At 35.5% G+C, this 24769-nt stretch overlaps 1 protein-coding gene across 1 annotated transcript in view; it reads right to left on the bottom strand.

Annotated features, from left to right (window-relative positions):
• Window positions 1-24769, bottom strand: part of TMTC2 (transmembrane and tetratricopeptide repeat containing 2) — a 270784-nt gene that overhangs the window by 17127 nt on the left and 228888 nt on the right. Inside the window, exons 10-11 of the mRNA XM_010008050.1 lie at window positions 11965-12079; window positions 4786-4849 (exon numbers count right to left, since the gene is read on the bottom strand). Coding sequence (XP_010006352.1) covers window positions 4786-4849; window positions 11965-12079 — 179 coding nt within the window. The remainder of the gene's footprint in view (window positions 1-4785; window positions 4850-11964; window positions 12080-24769) is intronic.

Here is a 24769-nt window from a genome sequence, read left to right as displayed (position 1 = left end):
GAGGAATGCTTCTAAGCCAATCAGCTGAAGGTGGTGACTCAAAGTCTTAAGGATCTGGTGAGCTTTCTTGCATTTAATACTCTTGAGGTCATACTTCAAAGTGCGCTAGCATCTCAAGAGCCATTTGCCATATGTGGGGGTTCTAGAGTGGATTTTTAAATATTTGCTGCTTCAAGTTAGACTTAAAAAATTAGAAATGCAATTCTACTACACAAATTATGTCTTAAAAGTTTAATAAAAGCTGAATCAAGTCAATATCCAACATTCTTGTAAAGAATGCCAGTTTAGTTTCTGGATGACAGGTTTTTCCACAACAAAATGAGCTTAAAGCTCACATTTTAGAGTACCTAAACATTTGATAAAACAATTTCCTGGTTTGTGAACATTACAAGATGTAGTGCACCTAGAAACCACCTCTGAATATTAACTCTCCTCAGCAATAATCCCACTCTGAATAATTACTGCATAAATGTTTTGCAGTCTAAGAAATGAACATTTTCATTTCTTCATGGAATGGAATTTGTTAAAATTATATTAATGTGATTAACATACATCCAAGCCAACATTGCTAGAACAAGTAAATATGTGCTTCTCACTGAGAAGGCTCTAAAATTATTTTGTTTGGATCATAATAAACACACAATGTGGGAACGCATTCTTTGGAGAGTATTCAGAAAGATCCAGGGGCTAGGGAAGCTACTTTTTGTCGGTTACCTAAAGAGTTGAGGGAAGAAAACAGAGTAATGTAAGAAATTATTCATATAAAATAAAAGTAGATTCTTTCTCCAAGTTGCTTCCTGTATTCCTCTCTTCCCCTTGGCTTTCCAGGGCAAAGAAAGCACCATGAAGCCTATTTGGAAACAAATAGACATAATCTTGAAAATGCTTGTTTCTTTAGTGGACTTTAAGGCAAATTATTTCCATCTCCACAACAGCACTATATTTTACAGAAAATTTATTCTGAAATTTGACTTGAAAAATACTTTCATAGAGGATAAATACCCACTTACTGCAAAAAGGGACAATCATGAACATTATTAAGAGACCAGTAGGGTCTAAATCTGAACTAATACTACTTGCCAGATTTTCTTCTTTGCACTCAAACTGCATTTCAGCTGGTGCTGCTGTACCAAAGTGTTTTAATTCTTACACACTCTGCAGAATAAAGGTGTATACAAAAGCAAAGATGACATTCAAGATGTGGCTATACATTTTAAGCAACTCAGGCTGTATTCAGTTGTTCCTTTACTGGGTTGGGGGAGGGGTTGTGTTTGGGTTTGTTTTTTTGTTTCATTTGGTTTGGTTTTTTCAAATACTATATTCACTGTAATAAAACTTTTCACAGAGAAAATAGTATTTCCAGTATTTTTCAGTCCTCTCAGAATTAGTTCAATGAGGAATAAATCACAGCCAACACTACAAAAATTAAATCTGTTTGCTTTCTTAAAAACAATGGCTTGCATGTTTTAGAGAAGTTAGATTTCTCCTGTAACAGAATACTGTTTCTTCTGCAGATGTTTTTAGGCTCTCTAGCCACAACCTTTATAAAAATGAATTAGTTGAGTGAGAAAGTGACTCAGACATGAAGGCATATCGGTTGCTCACTGTTATGTCCCAATCTTGAGACACTGAAATAAAAGAAGACTTGCTTAGGAGACAAATGCAAGAGTGGAGACTGCTGTCTGGAAAAAAAACACTGAAATGGCCAACTAAGTAGCTCTGAAAGTCATAACTCAGATGGCCATTTAAACTCAACTTGGGTATAGTAAAGTTCAGCAGAGCAGCTTCTGGATCCAAAGGGCTTATACGTTGGGGAGCAAGTGAGGAAGTACTGTGTCTGAAGTATTGTTTCATTCCAAAAGCAACAGGAATGGTTGAAAAACTGAAGAAAAGGATTCAAAAGGAAAACAAAGCAAGAATGCTGAGAACAAAAGTGTGTCATGGAAGTTCAATGAGCATACAAATTTGCTAAAAATCAGTAAAAGACTGAGTTTGTAGTATTACTAACATCTTTTACTACTGCTAAGGATCATATTTAATAATAGTGATACTAGAGATACCACGTAATATGTCATACTTGGAATGCATGCAAGAAAATGGAAATCTGAGGGGTTTTAACTGATAATTTATTTTCTTGTACAGTGAATACGTGAAAGAGTTTGTAACAGAGAAATGGATCTTCAACTTGGGATCTGGAGGAGTGACTGGGGAACCACAGGAGAAAAAAAACCCACCATGCTGAAAAAAAACAGAGTGCCAGTTTACTTGTAATCCTGATCCAAAATTCATTAATGTCAACATGTACCATCTCAAGACACTAGAATGGAAAAGGTTCTTGTTAAAAAGTTGCTTTTAGCACCTAATTGTTCTAGGATAAAGGTGGATCCACTGCACAGAATGAAATTTCAGCACTGCCACAGTATTCTCACTGAGAGGGAATTTGGGAACAGACCTCTTAGTAACATTAGAGGTCCACACACATACATATAAATATGTGTATATATATATATTGAACTGTATGTATGCATGAATCTCTGTATTACATCACATTCATCCATCTAGTATTTCAAATTGTCTACAAAGACATGTTTCTAGATCACTAGTGATGGATAAAATAAAAATAATTAAAATCTTTCAGCACCATATTTTGCTTATGGGTATTTCTTTAGCATCTAGACTCACATAATTTTGATGATCCTTCATATTCATAAGACAGTGAGAGGATATACAGGCAATATCCAAAACAGCAAATTAAGCTGTGGGCATTTTCAAGCTTTGAGGATGGTTCCTACACAGGTCTGGACTGGGAGACTGCAGTCTCTCAGACAGTACCAGCACACTCTTAGAAGCCAGTTGGATCAACACTAAAGAATAATCCTGGGAACATTTAATTTACCAATACAGATGTGACTATGAATTATACAGGATTTCACTATTTTGCATTCTATGCTCATTTGGAAAGATCACAAGTTTCTGTCTTATATTGTCTGCACTGTACTGCTTACTAAATATAAAACCTCCTCAAGTGGCTTCTTTTCCTCCCACTATGAAACTATTACAGAATTTTTGAGAGTTAATACTAAGAAAAAATAGATGTATGACTATTTCTGTTCTTATTTTCATTCTTGAGAGTTTGCCCTCGTACAGTCGTCAGACAGTTGAACTTGGCAATGGAAACAGATACAACTTTCCCACTGCATCATTAAAATGTTTTTTAGAAGTCATGAGCCGTATGCATACTAAGCTTAGCTAGAAAGTTAAACTTTATCATCTTGAACATAAAAGTGAAATTCTCTCTTAAAGTAAGCTGAACAGCAGTAACTATTCGATTTCAACTTAAACAAATCAAAGTTAGAAGAAAGTTGCAATAAGAAACTGTTGTTATTATCTTATTCTGCATAAAAGGTCTTAACATGTAAAGCTTGTCAGCAAGAACTAAAAATATCTAATTTGTATAGTACCACTGCCTGGGCTAAAAGTCCCCAGTTACTTCCAAAGCTCTCTGAGAAACCTCACACATATGATCATACTCATATATGGTTCTATGGGAATAGATATGAATAGATATATATCTGAGTTTCTGAGAAACATTTTGAGAGCACAGCGAGCCATCGAAAAGCGAAAAGGAACTATATCAACTTGGAGACAAGTGAGGGAATTCTTCTCAAATTAAGGCATCCACTCAGTAAAAAACCCTAAAAAGTCTTGCATCTGAAAGTATAAGGAATCACAAATTATAAATTGTTATATCACAAAGTATGAGTTAAAAAAATACATAGATTTTGGACAGTTTTGTTTTTTTAAGAGATGATGTGAAAACGCATAATTTCAAATAAATAAGTCGTTTGGTTGTTTTTTTAAAATTATTTTTTGTTTGCTTGTTTTGCGTTTTAGCTGGTGTTGCTTTTGATTTTTAGGCCTGAAAACTTTCATTTTAAGTGTGTATATCTAAACTTTTTTTATTATTTGTGGTTTGTTGGGGTTTTTTTTGCTGAAATTGCTAACTTGTATCCTCAAATTTGTCACTATAGATTGCTGTGACAGGAATGAGTTCTAGGTTTCATCTCTTGCATAGACAACGAATTATATATTTAAAATAAATTCTGCCCCATTTATATAAATGAGTGGTTTTTCCCCAAGACGTGGAAGTAATTGAAAGGAAATAAAACATTGAGTAAAAAGTGGTGAAAAGAAAGTATTTTATTTAGTTAGTTCCTGATACAATAAAATTGGAAATGATCTTTTCATTTTAAAAATGGTCTGTCACAAACTCCTACGTATTTCTGCTTCAAGGAATAAGCATTTCTTTGCCAATATGCAACAATCTCAGAGGCAAAATAATCTTTAAGTCTGTTGAACAACGTTTTCCAGAAGTTCATGACAGAAGGCATAAAAGTATTCTTTAAAATGCATTAAACAGTGGATCACAGAGTAGCCTTTCATTCTCTTTTACTAGTGAAAATATATAGAATTAGGAGAGCTTTCCAAACTTAACACATTTAAAGGTAGATAAATAAACCTACATCTAGAAATCTTTTCCAAGTATGTTAGCCAAGTAAGACTTGAAGCTAGACCACTTCACTGAGGTAACCTGAAAGTATAATGATTGGTTTGACAAATGAACAGCTTTATCTAACTATCCAATAATTAACTATTAAAAGCATATACATAGTATAGTCTGAGAGATCAAATGCTCCAGCAAGAAGTTTCTCGTCAACACAAAGGGTCCAGCACTGTAGCACGTTCATCATCTTAAGTAATGGATATCATTAAGAAGGTACTTACATGAGGTCTTAATCCTGCTGCCATTTCATAATACTTCTCGGCTTCTTCATTGAGACTGGCTTGTCTGTTGGGATAGAAAAAAGAAAAGTATAGTTACACCTCATTTCCTTGGGTTAAAAAAGAAACAATACCTAAAGGAATATGGCTAAAACCAAAATACTGTTTAAGGATATTACCCTAACAAATGCACAAAATATGTCACTTTGAAAGATTTTTTTTTGTAGTTCAGAATGTTCATTATCACAAATCCTCTTTGCATACCATACTTTACTTTTAGTACTGAAATTATAGTACTACACTAGAGAGAAATACAGGAGGCCAAACATTTATCTGAGGCAAAACCAGAGATGTACCAGTCTTCAATGGAGGAAAAGTTGGCTCCTTTTTTGTAATTTTCAACAGTAAATTATGAAGCTGTAGATTATACAATAATGTAGTTCCTTTTTTTGTGCCTCCCCAAGAACACTTACATTCTGGGAAGAAACAAACAAACAAACAAACAAAAAATAACAAACAAAGCCCACAAACAAACAAATAAAAAACAGAGAATACAGTTATTTCTCAAAAATAGGCTTCCATGGTCCAGGGAAATAATTCAGAAAATAAAGTTCTGATTTCAACAAATACTCGTATCAGTCTGAGAGATTATTTAAATGTAGCTATCATATTCCAGGGGAATAAGATGAAATTCTGGGTACCTGAAGCACTATCAGCTCACCTCTTTTTCTTTTCCTTACTAATAGAGATGGCATCTACATTCTCCTAGTAGTTTAATTTTTATTTCTTGCCCTGAGTTTTCAGTTTTATGCCTTCAAACAAAATGCAGTATGCTGTAAAAGAAATCCAAACACATTTTTGTCTCAACAGGCCCTTTTTATCTGTTCTCTCAAACTCTTCTCCTTTTGCCTCCACCTTCTTAATTTTCTGTCCAACCAACCATTTTGGCTACAGGCCCAATGAATATTCATTGATCACACACATACAATGAGAAAGGTGGCAAATATGTAAAAACAACCAAGCAGCCTCAGGCAGGCTACATAACTTCTGCTAGTTATTTGCCTTTTTTTCTATGAAGAGTTAGTTCCCTTCATAGAAGAACCAGGACAGGAGATCTTCAGTATATTGGTGTTTGTTAGGTGATTACAGATGCATTTCTGTGACACAAAATGGGAAAATTAAAAAAAAAATAATAACACTGAATAGGGTTGATAGGTTGTGGTGTTTTGTTTTTTCCTTTTTTCCTTTGCTTCTGATAACACAAGTTCAAGGAGTATCAATCAGCTGAGCACTTGTATCTGGAGATTTTAGCTTGTTCATTACATGAGCTTTTCATGCTTTGTTGTTTAGTGATCAAATTGTGTTCTAATTTTATATTCCCATCCACCCAAATTTTAAACATAATATGTGATAGGCAATTAATCCCAATCAACATATTTTGACAGTTACTGGTCTTGGGAGGAGAAAAGGAGGAAGGCTAATCCCTTTGAAGTTTCTCACATAATTCATGTGCAAGCTGAAACCACTTCCTGACTAACAATTTGCCAAGTGGAACCTGGTTTATACCTGTTAACTGTTTTAAATTACTTTGCACATGTATCTTTAACTCAGTGGTTGAAGTGGTTAGGAACGATTGAATGTCTAAAAATATTCATTTAACCTGCTTCTGAAATGATCCTGCTGGGCATTAGTAGCACTTGAAATTACTAAAAAAACCCACAATCTCATACTTCCGAATTTCAGGATTTACTACAAGGCATATAAAATGAAACATGTCAGAGAGCTCTTTGGTTTTTTTCCTGTTTGCACAAAACTGTCAGGAAACAAAACATTTATGAATGTGGTGAAATTCAGTACAATAAACAAGGTGCCTTACCCAGGAGGCAGATACAGATGGTAACACTTCACCTCCAAAAAGTGTTGTTGCCATGTGAATATGGAACAAATTTAAATTCTGTCTCCTTTTAGCCCAGTGGAAATACATGTCTTGCTTTCCTCCCACGTGTACATCTCGAAACACAGATCATTAATTCCCAAATTGAAGTCAGTTTGAATTTATAGTTCTCCATTATAAACAATTTATAGAAATGAATGCTCACCACACTAATCTGGTCAGGAAAATGCCAGTTCCATTACTGGGGCATTCAGCAACAGTTCTTTTAGTTAAGATATGGCAGAATTCTGGTTCCTATTTTCATTGGAAAATTAAAGTAGGAATTTGTTATTTTAAGCCCTGGAATGGCTTTCTCTTGATAAAAATGAAAGGCACAGAAGTAGGAAATCGCAGTAACCCTACGCCACCGAGCAGTAAAGGCCTCTGGATCAATGTCAAACAATGGAAGGACACTACTAAAGGAAACATAATTCACATTAGATAAAACCATTAGAGATGTTTGGAAGACAGAGTCCTTTTCATAGTTACAAGCCTCTATTCTAAATCAGTTCACAAGGTCTGACCTTGAAAACCCATCTCATTTCCCCTACTAACACCTAGCATTCACTCTTACTTTAAGGGACAAATGTGTCTCCTCTTTTTATTCTCTCATATCGCGTAACCTGAGCCTCCAGACCAACCAGTTCGCTGTACTTTGTTCCAGTTGACTGCCAGTGACACCTCATAAATGCACTTGACAATACATTGCTCTTAGGTTCTCCTGACACTGAGCTGTATTTAGCTTGCACACCTTTTGAATGTTTATGTTGATCACTGGAAAAAAACAGAGTGCTGTAGGAGACAAACACCACCAATTTTGATGGGTTTAGATACATAAACATGTGAATAGGAAAGGGCTATTTTTAACCTGCCTATTGCTTGGCACAAGGCTTCAGACAGAATAATTAGGGGTTTTTTTTAAGTGGAATCATCGATGTCAGTGGTTTTCAGAAGTTTCCTTCAAAGAGATTTTTATTTTAAAATGCTGAGTGTTGTTACTTAGCATTCTTAATGGGCTTTTTTGTGTCATAAGAAAATCATAATCAGACTCCATAAATGTGACTCTTTATCCACATTTTTTGTTTTACACTAGTTACAAAATCTACATAAACTATATGCTTAGCCACCTATATGTAAATATCTTTAATCATATGGACAGTAATTAAAGAATTTATAAATCTTTTAAAGCAGTAAGAGAGTGAACTTGTGGCTATCAGACTGTACCTGCAACTGCACTCCATGTTCAGTCAATGTAGTTTGGAGACCCAAAATACTCTCACAGAAATTCATTAAGACCATGTCATCTAGTATTGCTCTAATTTCAACTTCTGTTTTCAAGTGGCCAAGAAAGATGCTGTAACTTCATGTATTACCAGTGTTTTCCAGAGAAGCCCACTGTCTTACAGAATAATGCAAAAACAATTACTCCTACAAAACATGATTTTAAGCAAAGATATTCTTCCCATTCTTTCCTATTCTTACTTATTTTCATTTGGAGACAACATGAAGCTCTTTTCCTTTTTCTAATTAGCCTGATGGTATCACTAGACTACCATTTGTCATTTTAAAAGTAATCATCCCCCAGATCACAGGCTCTCATGGCAGCTCATTGCAGTCTACAACTACAAAGTGTAATTAATATACTGTTAATACATGACTCAGTCACTGAAGCTACAACCACCATATGGCATTATAAAGACGTGCTTCACTACATTCCACTAAAATGTATCTAGTTTTGCTGAAAGGCTTCAAACTGAAGATATAAGCAAGAACATAGCAAATACTACAAAAGTAAGACACATAACCGGTTACTGTTTTAAGAGGAATCACCCAAACAGATACATGACCCTAGAATGAAGCTGTCTGGAAAAAAAACACCACAACAAACCAAACAAAACCAAACAACCTCCTTGAGAAAAGAAATTTTACAGGCAAGTACCATGCACAGTAGGAGTTACCAGACTGTTACAAAGAAATTAATTACATTCATCCCCCATCACATCCATATTACAGATGACTTGATTAATCTGGCATTGCACTATCAGGATCCTACAGAAGTCATCTAGGGAAAAAAATAATAACTATGTTTGTGTAACTAGGAACAGGGAGATCTCGCAATAATGCCAGCAGAACTAATCCATTTTTTTTCCTGACTTCAGCTTCAGATTTAGTCGCAAAGGCAGGAAGTAAACAGTGTTGGAATACCTGACAGAAGGAGCAGAAGTCTTTCTTGTGATTGCTAAACTGAGAACAGGGTATTTATAAATGCAGCTATTGTGTTTGGACATGGTTACCAATTATTTGTAAATTTAAGGACAACAAAACAAAACACCACACAGCATTCCAGTCTATGCCTTGTTCAAAATTTGTTACTTTTTATTTATGTTGCATTAACTTAAGCATTTTTCTCAGAGAATAAAAAAGATTTTGAAAAAGGAATATATTTTAGCTTAAGAATAGAAAAATAAATTGGACTTGGAGGGAATGTTCTGATTGTTTTCCATCCAAAGCAGATGCAACCTGAATTTGAAAGAATTCGCATGCAATTCTGAAGAAATGTCTACACGTTTCCGAATCTTCTGACACTCCTTGGGCTAATGGTGGAAACATGAGCATGACAGGAGGGAAAGATGACTCCTTTCTAATTCAACAGTGCATCATATTTTACATATTTGGTCTAAATAAATAAATAAATAAAAATCAAGATTGTTGTTATTACCTCCCAGCCATTTTGGACACTTGCATCATCCCCATTAACTTCAAATTCTTAATCTACAACACAACTTTAAAATTTATCCCTTCTCTCTCTTAACAGTCGATTCATTTCCATGCTCTGTGAACTTCTATAATATATTTTTCTACCTCACGGCTGTGCAGTCCATTTAAAATTCTTACTCATCAGTCAGTCTTACAGCTCTCTATGGTACCTAAAGAGCAGTTGGTCATCTACATGAAACTATTACATTTAATAATTTTAGCCTTCCATTTATGACTGTCTTTAGCATCCAGTTTCTTGCTGTGTCGCTCTATGTCAGCTTGAGTACCCCGTTCTTTCTCCTTTGTATCTTGGTATCTGCTTGCCTCTTGGAATCCCCTCAGCTCACCATCACACCAAGCATCCTGAAAACCAACTTCTTCTGAAGTCCCACAGTTTCATGACATACTTGTACCTGCTCTATCCCCATGTATAAATACTCATTCCTCTTGTCCAACAGCTACTATGTAAGCAATATATTGAATAAATTGTTAAGTAATGCACTGAACAAAGGCAGACAACAGAATCACAACCTTTTAGCAAAAATCAGTCAGATGATAACTCATGTGGTTTTAAGCAAGTATTGGAAGCATTGAGTTAACTTTGCCACCTTGACTCTTGCTAAATCTTCCAGACCACTTTAGACTCCCAGAGCATATTAGGAAGAAATTACAATCTTCCACAAAGAAAGCTGAGTATTTAAGTGAAAAATTAGACCAATTGGGTATCTCAAAGAAACACAGTTGGATTCCAGTTAAACTAAATCAGCAGGCCTTTTTTTTGTTGTTTCTAAGAATTTTTGTTTGGTGGTTTTTCTTTTTAATTTGTAAAATTTTGGTTTTTTTGCTTACAGCTAAAAGAGAGAATGTAGTTTAGAATCGCTGAGCTCAGCACTGGTCAAAACCTCCCCAGAAGTGTCCACTCCAAACCAATTAGGGTAAACTAAATTAAACTCCAATTAGGGTAACCATGGCTGATGTACAGTACATCATGGTGTAAGTGGCATAGCTCTTGATTTGAGAGTGAAAAAAAACATATCCTCATATAAAGACATGTGCTTTCAAGACCTGGGATGCTTCACTCAGTGCTCACAAAGAAAATAAGATCTGTTCCCCAAATAGTATTGATCTGCGTCACCACATTATAAAATCCTCACAGACAATCACACCATGAAACCATCTTCTATAGCACACTCACTGAAATCAGGACTCTGACATGCTATACCCTTCTGGATTCAGCTTTCATGGCCATCTTGCTATGCTTCTGTCTATGAATTTGTTTCATTAATCAAAACATTTCAAATTAATGAATTCTATCTCAAGAGAAATATTATAATTCAGAAAATAATCAGGAGAAAGGGAAGGATCCTTAAACTAGTTCATACACCTGTGGCAGGTCAAACTACTGTTTACCTGTAAACCATGTGTCTTGGTTTCCTTTCTAAACTGTGAGCAGTGAGAATTATTTCACAAAGGGTGTTTTGGGGCTTATTTCAATATCCTGATATAGAAAACTTCATTTTGAAACACAGGTCTCTCCTTCTCTTTAATACAAATTCCTTTTCCATTCATTTAAAACTCTAAATGTTAAAAGTATACACAGCCAAGTAAGATGTCTTTGTTAGAGAAATTATCTTAATAACTACTTTGTGCTAATGACGTACATTTTTTTAAATTTCCTTTTTCATGCATTTTATAAGCATAGATATAATTTAAATGAAATCAAGTATATTCACAGCTGTTAAGTGTACTACAGACAATAAATGGATAGTTATCCTAGAAATAAGCATGGAGGATACCAGTTACAGTAATGTGAGTTTAATGACAATGTTCAGGCAGAAGCTTAATGTTACTGAATAGCCAGGTCTGCCAGCTTTACAAGGAAAAAAAAAAGTCTAAAATTTTATTCTCTTCAGATAAGAGAAGAGAATTAAATACAAGACTACATTTTAAATCACAGATTGTGGTAATAACATTAAGTGCTCCTATGAGTCTCAAAGTCATAATTAACCTGGGAATATTTAGATTTCTAATTATTGTACTGTTCCCTAGTGATATTAACATCAAATGTGATATTTTCCATATTCTCTAGTTACCTTCAGATCAGGAATACAGTTTATTATTTGCAGTTGCTATGCATTCTTTTTTTTTTTTTTTTTTAATCAGGTGAAATTAAACCCTACAGAAGGTTCTTCACAGACGAAGCACTTGCTCTTGCAAGCAGGCAAAAAAGGATAACCTGTTTGTCAACAACAGAATTTTTACAGGTAAGAAATTATGATATAACATATGAAATATTAGAAAGTGCTAAGTGCAAGTGCTAAGAAAGTGCAACAGTTTCACTCCAACTCTTTTTACTTTACGAGTAATATTGAATTGTTCAAAAGAGTTTCTGGGCCTTAAAAAGAACCCTGTGTAAGCAAAGGCTCTAAAGACTTTTTTCCCCTCTGCAAAAAGGGAAGAAAATCAAGTAAGGCAGATGTAAAAGCACTAACCTGAGCATATGGGCTGCATTGAAAACAACATCAAATTCTGTATTATCAAGTTCAGCTGCTTTTTTTGCCATCTCAGCTGCTTCTATCAGGCGGGATTCTTCTAGGAGGAACTGACCTGCAATGGAGTGCATGAATGTGAGCCCACGGAAAAATACTGATGCATAATACTTCAGATGCTATAGTTAGAAAAAGAAATTTAAAAAATCAATACAAATCCACATGTCTCAGATGCAATTTCAGTCATTTGTTGATTTGCTCTGTATTTCAATATCTTTAAAATGTAGTAAATATAGAAAAAATGCAATAAATATGGCAGGTAATAATGAACTGCAATATTTGCAGTATATATTTATGGATAGTGAGAATGATACAGTAAAACTCAGGCATCAGGAAACAATATTCCTAATCCCCAAGTAGCCTGCCATTTAAGAATTTGTCCTTCTGCCTATACACTGATCTTCCCTTCCTAAAATAATATAAAATAAAAATCCAAGAATTAAATATTTGCATTTAAAAAGCATATCTCAAAATCACATAAAAATATATATTGTGTTATATATATATGCAAACATACTTCTTCAGCTTTAGAATTATAAATTATAAATTACACTTTGCTTTAAAATTATTATATATAAGTATACTTCGATGATGCATTTGATCATGCATTTCACTAATACAACAGACAACTTTTTACAAGTTTCCTACATGATCCTTACAGCTCATGTAAAAAGTAGAAGATGGTAAGAATCAAGTGACTGAATTTTTACAAATTACTAAGATTAAAGCAAGGTAAAACTGAAACTAACAAATAATTTACCATGAACCAAACTTCAATTCAAGTACAGTAATTTCAAAACTAAACACACAACAACTAGTAGACCTCTATAAAAATTAGTTTTCCATTGAAGAAGACGGGGGAAAAAAACCACTTTGCAAGGTACACAAACCACCTTATGTCTGCTTGTTTTAACACCTGATTTATAAAATGTGTTATTTTTGGATCAAGGATTTTTCAAAGGGTTTCAGCTGTCTAGACTCTGTGTCTATGTAACCTTATAGTTGGAAAGTATGGTGATCATACATTCCAGCATCTCATCCTTCCTTTTCATCTTACTTTGTAAAGTATGATCACTCAACCAAAAGTTCACCAAGTCATAATTGGCCACAAGCACCTTCAGGAAGACATTATTTCCTCTCATGGTGAGGGATTTTCTTCTTCTCTTGCCTTCTTTCTTCTTGCATTCCCTGTTACTTACATGCTCCCTACATGCACATGCAGAAAATCCACTTAACCAGAGCTAGCAAGGTCTGCAGGGGCACAGCAAATCCAGTGATGCACTAGGACAATGAATACATTTGCAGAAGGAATTATCTCAATACAAAAAAGTAATGAAAGGCAGCTTTCATAGCTTTTTCTTTTCTCTCTGAGTACATTTTGACTTAGCAAGAGATTGAACACTGTTTACTCCGTCACTTATATCTTAGTTATTCATATCTGCAAAAAGTCTTGGAAAACCATTCAGGTGTCTTTCGGCACTCCAAGCATAAAGTTTGCTTGCTTTAGTTACATCCACACTCTAGTATGTGTCATCCTTTCATGCATTATGATGCTTTGCACTTGTTGTTTCTAGAAACAGATTTCCAAAAAGGTTTTCTCACACAGAGTAGTAAGTATATAAGTAATTAAAAAGAGAGAAAAACATAACAAGAAAACATATGAAAACAGTTTGGATCATAAGACATTAATTTGTCTTCAGAATTAGAAACTATTGTTTGAGCCATTAGTGGAAGTCTCTTATGAAGGGGGAAAAAAAAAATAAATTGTTGACAAAAAGCTACAAGGTCTTGGCTTTGGTTTTTTTTTTCTTTTGGGTACCACACCAGGGTATGCCTTTTATATAGCAGGACAAGCTGAATCTGAAAATTCTCAGACAAGTAAATCTACCAACTACAATAGGCAGTTTGTATCTCTTGATTGGGGCTGAATGCAATTAAATTTCTTCAAAGAAAACTCTCTGAAAAAAATTTGTCCTACAAGTATCCCAGTTCTCTTCAAATAAATTAACTAAAACAGAATCCCTAATCTTTAGATCCATGCTAAAGCAAACCAGCCTTAAATTGTTTATATTAAGGTTCTTTTGTTAAAGAAAGCACTGGGTTAGCAGAATGAGACACTAATAGCAATGTATTATTGATACCTCCAAACAGGGGATAGAAAGAGGACATAGACTTTTAGATTTCAAGACATGGTGAACAGGTAAGGTAATTCTAAAAAATATATATGCTGAATTTAGGAAAATGATTTTGCAGCTTAGAAATTAAAAATAATTTCAGCTGGTCATTAAGTTAATTAGTTCCAGAAGCAGAAAAAAACCTTTCACTATTGTCTTCCATAAAAATTACTCAAATGATTTTTAGAAACTGATCATTAGAAACATACTTCCAGATTCTGAATGAAATATTTAACACTAAAGATCAAGAGTATTATCTTATTTATTTTGTGTTGTGTATTTATAATTACCACTAGTGTAATAAAAATGTTATAAATACATTCTACTTCATGTGACATAATCAACAAATTTCTTTACTCTGGACTCATTTTATTAAACAGTGAAATATCTGCACTTCATTTATGTAATTTCTAAAACATAACATTACTGGAAACCATTTCAAACCAATACTAACAATTTAGTGGTGCTCTTAAGCAACACACTCAGTTAATTCTTAGCTCCTTAGGACATCCATAAGATCAACATATACTGAAAATACTACGAAATTCATACATGCTTTATATTTCTAGAAAAAATCTAATTTAGAACAGGACATTTTGTTATATTTACTGATAAGCAAGTGCACTTCTAGGTGCTTTAGTTAAAAGCTTCTTTTTATTAATTGTTTTTCTAGGATTTTGGCTGTTTACATTCCATTAGTCTACATGGACATATAAAAAATGTCAGCAACAACTCTAAACTGATATTTTAAATTCTTAAAACCAGAATTTGCTCTCCATTTACTATTAGACCTCTAAAAAGTGTCTCTATAATAGGATTATTATATAACATATTAAAGGATTATCTGTATTACAGGATTACCAAAGTTAACTAAAACCAATTTCAAGTACTGCAGGGCAACAGCCAAGTATGAGTAACACTTTCAGTTCTCCAGAAAAGAAAATCCTAGGACTGTGCATTACCATAAATGAGTCTCTCCTCTATACTAGAGATGGTAATAATACTGGAGATAACTCATGCTGAGTTGGGTACATAGGTGAACCTTCTGAAATCAACTGCCACATGCTTTCACCCAAACCCTTACAGAACACTGACTGCAGACAAGAGAGGGGAACATCTTGTAACTGCCTTACTCACTGCCCAAGTAGAGGTGTTTTAATCAGAGGCTGCTGATTAAGCATTTTCTTAAATGGATGGGCTCTAAAAATAATTAACTGATATTTTCTTGATCTAGTGGAAAATTCAATACTTGAGCGTACAGGTGTGTGGTGGTTTTCACCCACCAGCATCCAAGCACTCACACAGCCACTCACTCCCCCCAAGCCCAGCAGCGTGAAGGGAGAAAACAGGAAGAACAAAAGCAAGAAAAACTTGTGGGTCAAGATAAAGACAGCTTAGTAGATTAAGAGGAAAAAAAAAACAACAAACCAAAAATAACAGAAGCAGGGAAGTGAAGGAAATTTCTCACCACTGCTTACATACACACTGGTGTCAAGCCAGTTTCCAAACAAAGGCCAATTTGGAACACAAACCCACTCTTCTTTCTCCCCTTTCTCAGTTCTAATTGCTGAACATGATGTTATATGATATGGCATATCCCTTGGATAAGCTGTCCAAGCTGTGCCCCTTCCCAATCACCTGCCCACCCCCAGCCTACTTGTTGAGGGGGCAGAGTGGGAAAAAGAGAAAGCCTTGACACTGTTCAAGCACTGTTCAGCAACAGCTAAAACACTGGTGTGTTATCGAGGCTGGTTTTTTAGCCACAAATCCAAAACACACCAGGTTGTTATGAAGAAAGCTAACTCTGTCCCAGCCCGACCCAGTACAAGGTAGAAATTTTCAGTTGATAAACGATTTGCCAAGATATCCTGAAAGTCATACCCATTTTATTAATACATCTACATCTCATTTAAAGCACCTAAATATAGAGATACCTCATTTTGAAAACACTATCCACCGTTCCTCTTAAATTTATACAAGAATGAACTGGCAGTCCAGTACTGCACTTTCATTAAAAACCAGAACGTTTCCTGTCAAAGCCATAAAGATGTGTTCTTCCCAAGAGAAGAGCACTAGCAGGGCAGAACATTGGCAAGGTGTTGAACGTGGATCAGAAGATTTGATTCACAAGCCCCTCCATCCAGGAACCACTTGTGTGGGTTTAAATTTACAGGCAGGATTTTTTTTTCTGACAGGTAGCTGGCAAACGGCATGATTTATGGGACACTGCCCAGTATCACATACTGAGCTTTCTTATTGCAGGTGTCATGACTTCAACTCTTGCCAACAACGTAAATTATGGTGGCTAGATTGTTTTTTGGAATGAAAACCAGCTTTTGAGAACACAGCTTTCAAAAAAGTTCGGAATCCCAGATTTTCCTTCTTCAAGGAAAGGGTATTTCTCATTACTCTTCTAGAAAGGGAGTGGGAAATACAGTGTAGGTTCAGGTGTGATCTTCAACAACACTGTTCATTGCCTGGAACGTTACTTTTTTTAACAGATGTTTCTACCTTTCTTGTTAGACAGCACAGAGCTGAGCAGAAATGTGTAGCCAAGAGTGATTAAAGACCTTTGACAGCAGAGAACTGATCCAATACTTCACTATTATTTTAGTTATTTTACCCTAAACAAAGATATCTAACATAGAACTAGCATAAAACCTAAATAATTCAATACCTACAGCCTCGTTTAAACTTGCTTTTTCCTGAAAATACCGAAAAATAAGGTAACAGTATATATGTAATTTAAACAATAACAACAAAAATTTCCAGTTCCTACGAGTTGAAAAAAACCCCACAACTGATTTTCATCCTCTGTCAAAATTTTAACAAACATTTATACACAAAGATGAAGGCATAAAGCTCTCTGTCCTGTACAATTGTCTCTCTACAATGATCATAATAATTTGTAAAGCATTTTAAGACATATGCCAAGGCCAGTTTAAAAACTATGTATCTGAATTAGTAGTTCTGCTGATTTCTTGTAATAGGAAAGGTATTAATTGGTTGGGATATGCCTGTATGTAACCATCTTTTATGTTCAGGGCACAAAGGCATTGGTGCCTTCCTTAAAGGCACTATAGGCTTTTATTTTACTAGATAAAAGTGCAAGTTGTACCAATCTTCCTTTAATTGAAATGTTCTTTCTCTTTTACTTGCTGGCAAACATTCAAAGGTACTTTATATCAGAATAGAGTAGGATTCTGAAATAGCTCATCTTGCTACTGCTGCTTTTAAAAAGAACCATTTTTGGTGTTCTCAGGATGCTGTTGGTCCTGCACTGAATCAAACTTCAACTACTTATACTCCTATCTTTGTATCTTCATTAATCCAGGCAAAACTGCGTTAACAATCTTCAGAGTAAGAAGGAAAAAACTTCTAATCCAATCATAATAGGGAACATTTAGCACTTGCTTCTTTTACTATCCATTTGTCAGTAAGCCTTCTGCATCTTATCCTCTTCAAAAGAGTTTTATCCTTCAGTGGCAGCAACTTAACTATATTAACACGAAAAGTGGATATATCATTACCATGGACTTAACTGTCAAATCTGTTTATAATAAACATCACTAGAAGTTCTTTCAGCACATTCAACATTGAGGATTTGAAGTTGATTTGGTACTTCCAAAGCATGTCAAGTTTCAACAGAAGCCAAAACAGAGATCAAGTTCTGGCTGACCCAATGCACACTATGTCTGTCTTTGAAGCACACAGCAAAGCTACACGATGGTGTCTAGAGAATTGAATGACATTTTCACTGGCATGAGCAGACCCACAGCTGAAGTCACTGTCAACTTTAACTCTGCTGTAGCAATGCAGAGTAAAAGAGCAGATACAACTAGAGATTTCTGAATGGAAAATTTCAACAGCATTCTGTGGAAGAAATGAGAGGAGAGACCATGTCTCTGAGTTGTTTTCCAAAGCTTTTCAGGTGATGAATCAGTGTTGCAAGATGCCAAGTCAACAGACATGACCTAATGCAACTGCTTCCTTTAAGAGTTTCAAAACAGATTCATTGGCTGTGAATGAGCAGTTCCCAGAGCAAGTGAATGTTTGCTTAAAGATCCTGCTTTTCAGCCCTGTTAAGACAATTTCTTGCTGAATGTGTAGGATGTGATGGGGAAAGCAAAGGGAACTTAACTTACATCAGAATCACCTAGATGGTAGCAGCATTCTAATTTCTTTTTATATTCGATTCCATCTCTATTTAAAGCTGTTCTCTGGCTCTCTCACTGGAAGGGCTTTTGGGGAATTTATCCCCTGTACTTGTTACCATTGAGAAAATTATTTCATGCAAATAAAATATATAGAAAGACTATGCAAGCCAGTGGGTACTGCAACATCAGTATTTGCATTGGCATAGAAAAATATTTTTTATTAGCCTTTTTCTTTGTCTGAAAAACTTATCTGTTGCAGTTATGCTAAATATACCATTGGATGTAATCCAGAGCACAACCAGTGATAAGAGAGAATAAATGAAATTGCAAGCCTATGGGAGTTGATGACTGAACTCATGACCACATCTGGATCATTGGAAGCTCTCACTAAAACATAAGATTAATGATGGAATCATATAATACAGAGGACTTCACGTTTTACAAATACTAAGCAAGATTCTGGACCCTATGTCATTCCCCAGACACCTGATGATGTATAAGGTTTGGAAAACTTGAACCTGGATGGAAAAGAACTATCCAGTTAAACTTGTGTAGCAGCTCCAGGCTATCTCTTAAAAAATCATCATAAAATGGCACTCAGAGGTTAATATATGATCATTAACAAAAAAAGTATTTTTTTGTTACACAAGCTTTTTCAGTTCCTGCAGAAACCTCACATATTGGCAACATGAAAGCAGCATAAAACCACATTCCTACCCTGCCTCTGATCTTCAACTTCTATACCACATCTTGTCTAGTATATTGTGCTGAGGAAGCAGAGTCAACAATGTATTTGGGATGTCAGAATTATTAGATTTAAGGATAAACTCAAGGGAAGAGCAAGAAACATGGAAATTCCATGGTGTTTAGGGTTGGTGACCTAGCCTGTTTGAAAATACTTCACTGCATTCCACTTAAGTGATTGGTTCTAAAGGGAGTTTGGAATAAATAGTTACTATAGTGATTTGTAATAATCTTCTTTTAATGTTTTGTGATAGAAATAGCCTAGAGAGCAACAAAAAGCACTTGACAGCTTATGCACATATACCTTTGTACACTAATTTTTCACAGTTGCCAAGAAAACTGTAAACAAGACTTAAAATAGGTATATTCTTCTGAATAGCTCAATTTCTCGTATACTCTTCTCCAGCTCCAGTTTGGAGTTAAGAAATACAGTCTGTCTTAACAGCAACTCAAGATTTTCTTAAAAGTTATTACAGAGACTTCTGGGAGCAGAAAGGTCAGAAGTTTAATGAAGCCTTTCTGCAAGTCAGTTACATCTCTCTTCCTATTTTGGGTCTAGGAATCCTGTCTTCCTGGAATGACATTCACTGATATTGTAGGAGGAGGCATAAGCCATAGTCCAAAGTCAGAATCTTAACTCGATAGCACTACATGCTCAAGACAGAGACACCCTTCCTCCAAAGAGCATATATGTTTTGGGTGTTATTTGACTATCATAAACTTGTTTTATAGTTTCCAAACAATATAATTATCTATCTAATCTTGGATTTCTAAAAGACTTCAAAAGGTTAAAAACTTTTCCTCTTCTAAGAGGTTCATGAGTCCATGTTGTGAAGGCTGGCAAAGTTACTGAGCGATGGACACACTACATCTGGTTGGTTTTGACCCCATTACATTAAGGAATTTATTTTCTCAATACACAGTCACCATGGAGCACCTGGTGTTCCCAAGGGAGCAGATCCAGGCACTCTCTTTCATTTGTCATCCAGCATGTATTTCATTTAGATCAGTCAGAAATAGACAATTCATTCATTGGAATTAGGAATTGTGAAATCAGTGTTATTAATTTCATTGACAAAGATAAAAACTGACCTATGGACTAGGGTGACATTTCTTCCACAGGACTAAAACACTCATGAAGAAATGAGTCAGACTATGTTACTTGCTCACCACTGATATTTTTCTCATCAATGAAACTTTGACATTTTATTTTTATATTATTGCACTTATTTCTTCATAAGATATTTTCCTTAAATACATGGTAGAAAAGTAAAGCTTTCCCAGACTGCTCTTCAGGCAATGAAGAACAAAGACAGAGCTCCAACACTGTGAACAATGTGACTACACAGAAATAAGAAACATATCACATTTAAGAAGAAAATTGAATGCAAATCCATAAACATATGTAAATTTTCATACTCACTAACACAGGCACTTGTTTAACTTAAAGACTGAAAAAAATGGCGCCTGAAAAATCCCCTGCTATCATATTTCAATGAAACATATTTTGAAGCTCAAACCTCAGTAGTTCCAACCATTTTCAGGCTGGGACTGCAAAGTGGTAAACTAGTAATCTTTGGGAGCAAGACTGATACAAAGTGTTCACAGACAGGAGAAAATTTAGGCATCAGAAAGGCGGAAAGCTCTGTGCTGAAACAATGATAAGGAAGACCCAGGATGTCAGTGAAAATGCAAAATCAGAACCTAAACCTGTTTAAAAAAACCCAGATAATACCATAATATCTATTAAAAACCATACTAAATTATCACAAATTCAAAAGTGAAAGATAATGAAAAAAAAAAAAAAAAAATAAAATGTTTGGGAACATGTTAATTTGTTCTTCCTTCAATGAGAGTATAGCTAATAGGATTCAGTTTTACCTAGTCTGACAGCATGTTTCTTGTTTTGTTTTAGATCTGTAACTGGGAATGCACTGAAAAAGGCAGATGATCAATGTGAGTTGCCTAATTAAGTTAATGCATAATTAAACGAATAAGAATAATCCATTTTTATAATTAACCAGGAATCATTAAACAATTTAGTTATTAGAAACAACGCATTATTCAAAGGAAACTATTTTAAAAGGAGGTCTCATTGGTGATTACTAAAAACAGAGATAATTTGAACATCCTGTTGGGTTCCACAGTTCCCCATTCCAATTAAGCCATTACAAATGTAAGGGAGGAGGGACCTCTGTAAACACATTAATCTTGAAACCCCACTCGTTTCTGTCTCTTTTTTTCCTCACTAGTTGCTCGTTATGTTGGAGAGAGGCCACCTCATGTATTTTAAGAGACATGGTAGCAAAAGCTATTTTTAACAAGTAAAATGAACCCTGCTTTACTGGTAGGGGTTTTTTGGGTGTTTGTTTTCTAAACATCAAATTATGCAGGAAATAAGATTATTTTTGAAGTAAAATATTTGTACAGTTTTCACTGTAGCGTTCTGTGATTTTTTGTTTTGTTTTGTTTGCTGACTTGTTTAAGTGAAAACTAGTGCAGAAATCCTTCAACTACTTCAAACTACTCAACCACACTGCATTCAACTAACCATCTTGATGAAAAGATACTGGAGAATTTATTTTTGTTTCTTTTCAAACAGACAAGCACTTAAGCATTTCACTGTGTGAAATTAATCTCATCTCTCTGCATCCACAAATTTTACACAGAATCTTTCTTCTCCTAAAATGAGCTCAATGCAGCAAAAAAATGGGAGATCTCCATTTTCTCTGGGCGTGGTCAAATCTGTATCCAAAACAAAATAACTTCTGGGCCATAATGCCTCTGGTCTGACATGGCTTAAAATGTCTATATTCGGCACACTTGTTAACAATTTGTTCTGGTTTGGTGAGTTTTTTGGTAGCAGGGGAAGGGCCCCAGGAGTGGCTCCCGTAAGAAGCTGAGAAGCTCCCCCTGCTCCGAAACCCAGCTTTTTGAAGTAAAATATTTGTACAGTTTTCACTGTAGCGTTCTGTGATTTTTTGTTTTGTTTTGTTTGCTGACTTGTTTAAGTGAAAACTAGTGCAGAAATCCTTCAACTACTTCAAACTACTCAACCACACTGCATTCAACTAACCATCTTGATGAAAAGATACTGGAGAATTTATTTTTGTTTCTTTTCAAACAGACAAGCACTTAAGCATTTCACTGTGTGAAATTAATCTCATCTCTCTGCATCCACAAATTTTACACAGAATCTTTCTTCTCCTAAAATGAGCTCAATGCAGCAAAAAAATGGGAGATCTCCATTTTCTCTGGGCGTGGTCAAATCTGTATCCAAAACAAAATAACTTCTGGGCCATAATGCCTCTGGTCTGACATGGCTTAAAATGTCTATATTCGGCACACTTGTTAACAATTTGTTCTGGTTTGGTGAGTTTTTTGGTAGCAGGGGAAGGGCCCCAGGAGTGGCTCCCGTAAGAAGCTGAGAAGCTCCCCCTGCTCCGAAACCCAGCCAAGGAGCCATTAGAGAGAAAATAGATGCGCCTCAACGATTAACAGATGAAAGAATCAACATTAACACCTGAGCAGAGAAGCCCTTAGGGGAGAAGAGCTGGGCTGGGGGAGGAGAGCAGTGCTGGTGGTTTATGAGGAAGAAGGGGAAGAAGGTGCCCAAGCAGAAGTTTCCCTGCAACCCATGGTGAGATGGCAGCTGTGCCCCTGCGCTGTTTAATTTGGTTTAGTCAAACCTGCTCACTTTAAGCCTTCTTTAATAAATTATGTATCAAATATACCCAGTAAAAAGCCTCAGACTTTAAAGGAGCTTTCGAATCTAGAATATGAAATAATCTCCTCAAGCAATGGATTTAGCACTCAAACAATGCTAAGGAAGCTTTCAGGATGACTTTATATGATTTTTGTTAACAGGATAACCTACTGAATGCTGTTGGTAGCCATCCCAAGTATGTTCTTCACACCCACTGGTGGCAAAAGGTTATGCTGGTGCTGCTGATAAATTGTTATCAACTCTTCCCAATACAAAGCACTGTTAGAGCAATGGCTGAGCATGGGAATGCTCTGCTTTATTATACTGTGCTTCTCTAACAAAAATACTGCTCTCAGAAATTACTTATCCTCAGATTCCACAGCTTTCTTCTCCCCAGGAGGAGAGGATTTGGGATTAGCCACAGGAGGAGCTACCAGGGAACACCATGTTTCTGAGGTCTGGATCAGCGTAACCCGGTGTTTTAGTTTGAAAACTTGTAGGCTGTGACAAAAATAAATATTTCCATTGCCAGAGAATTAAAAAAAAAAAAAAAAGAAAAAGAGGCACCACTCTTAATCATTCCTCTGACATTTTTTCTTCTTCATTTACATGTATTGTCTCTCTTTAATCTGTTAGATTTTTCTGGTAGTGTACTGTGTACCTGAGTAGCTTCTCTCAGATCACACAGCGAGACTCAGATATTCAGAAAATAGTTATGCACAAAGTTCTGATGTTCAGGTAACTCGCATATGAGAAATGAAAAAGAGAGAAAGCAGGAGAAAAGCAGAAAAGAAGGAGAAAAGGGAAAAGAAGGAGAAAACTGGACAGGTGAGCAGCTGCCTGCATGTCAGCCTGAGGGGGGACTGCCATCCTTTGTGGTTACCAGAGCAAAAGCCACTCCCCCCCTACTGTCCAATGAAGCAGCAACACTACAGTGTGCAAGAATTTGTATCTCTTCTGCTTTTTCACTAGTTCCCCCTTCAGACATCTCCAAGCATAATGAGTTTCAGAAACACTGCTTCAAATCTAAATCCACTGAAATCCAAAGACAGCAAATTACCTATAAAGAACCAATTATAGCACTAGCTCGATCAGATAAATGTCCTGTGGTGGTATTAACACAAGAAGAACCATGAAACTGTTCACCTCTCTCCAAATTTTCATGTTATCAAATATGCTGACTCCTGCACCAAATCACATCTAGGAATAGCCTTCTCTGGCTTAAATCCTGAATTAAAGCACACTATAATACAAGCATAACCCCTTAAAAGTTACAGAATATCAACAATATTTCCTGATACCTCCAAAAAAAGTCGAAAAGGTTAGAAGTCAAAAAGAACATCTGCACATCCTGAGAGCACAAATTTTAAGTGTGTGCATGCATGTGCACTTGGAAGAAAATCTTCAGTCCATTTATTACTGCTACTCCATCAACACATTGTTGTGACCCAAGTGACCACTATATTAATTTGGTGTTCTGTGAGGTATGTGGTTTTCTAGGGCTGATGCCAACTATTTTATTCTTTGTTCTGACATTTTCATGCTGAGAAAAAATGTAATCTCTGATTTTACATGCAAAATTTGTCCATTGTCAGCTTTAAAATACAGTAAGAATTAGTCCATAATGTTAAATATTTTTGGTTCTTTGGGACTAATCAGATCTGAAAATATTTTTTGCACATCTAGCAAAAACAATCCAAAATTCTAAAGATATCTTCATATTAACTGTGTGCTTTAAACACATGCATGGCCTAGTATGACAACGGTATGGCCAACCAGTCAAAACCTTCTGTAATAATTATCCATTTCAAGCCATGAAGATGCTGGGAAGGGGCTAGATGTAAGGCCCGTAAGTCTTCAACAAAAAGCAGACACTTTGATAAACAGAACTCACACACACTGAAATAAAACTAGTTGCCCACCCACCAACAGCAAGCCAAGTTAGGCCAAAACTGTAATAATATTCC

Source organism: Chaetura pelagica, unplaced genomic scaffold (genome assembly GCF_000747805.2).
Source record: "Chaetura pelagica isolate M959 unplaced genomic scaffold, ChaPel_1.0 scaffold50, whole genome shotgun sequence".
Lineage (NCBI taxonomy): Eukaryota > Metazoa > Chordata > Aves > Apodiformes > Apodidae > Chaetura > Chaetura pelagica.
Note: the sequence above shows the minus strand (reverse complement) of the source record. Positions and strands in the feature narration are given on the sequence as shown.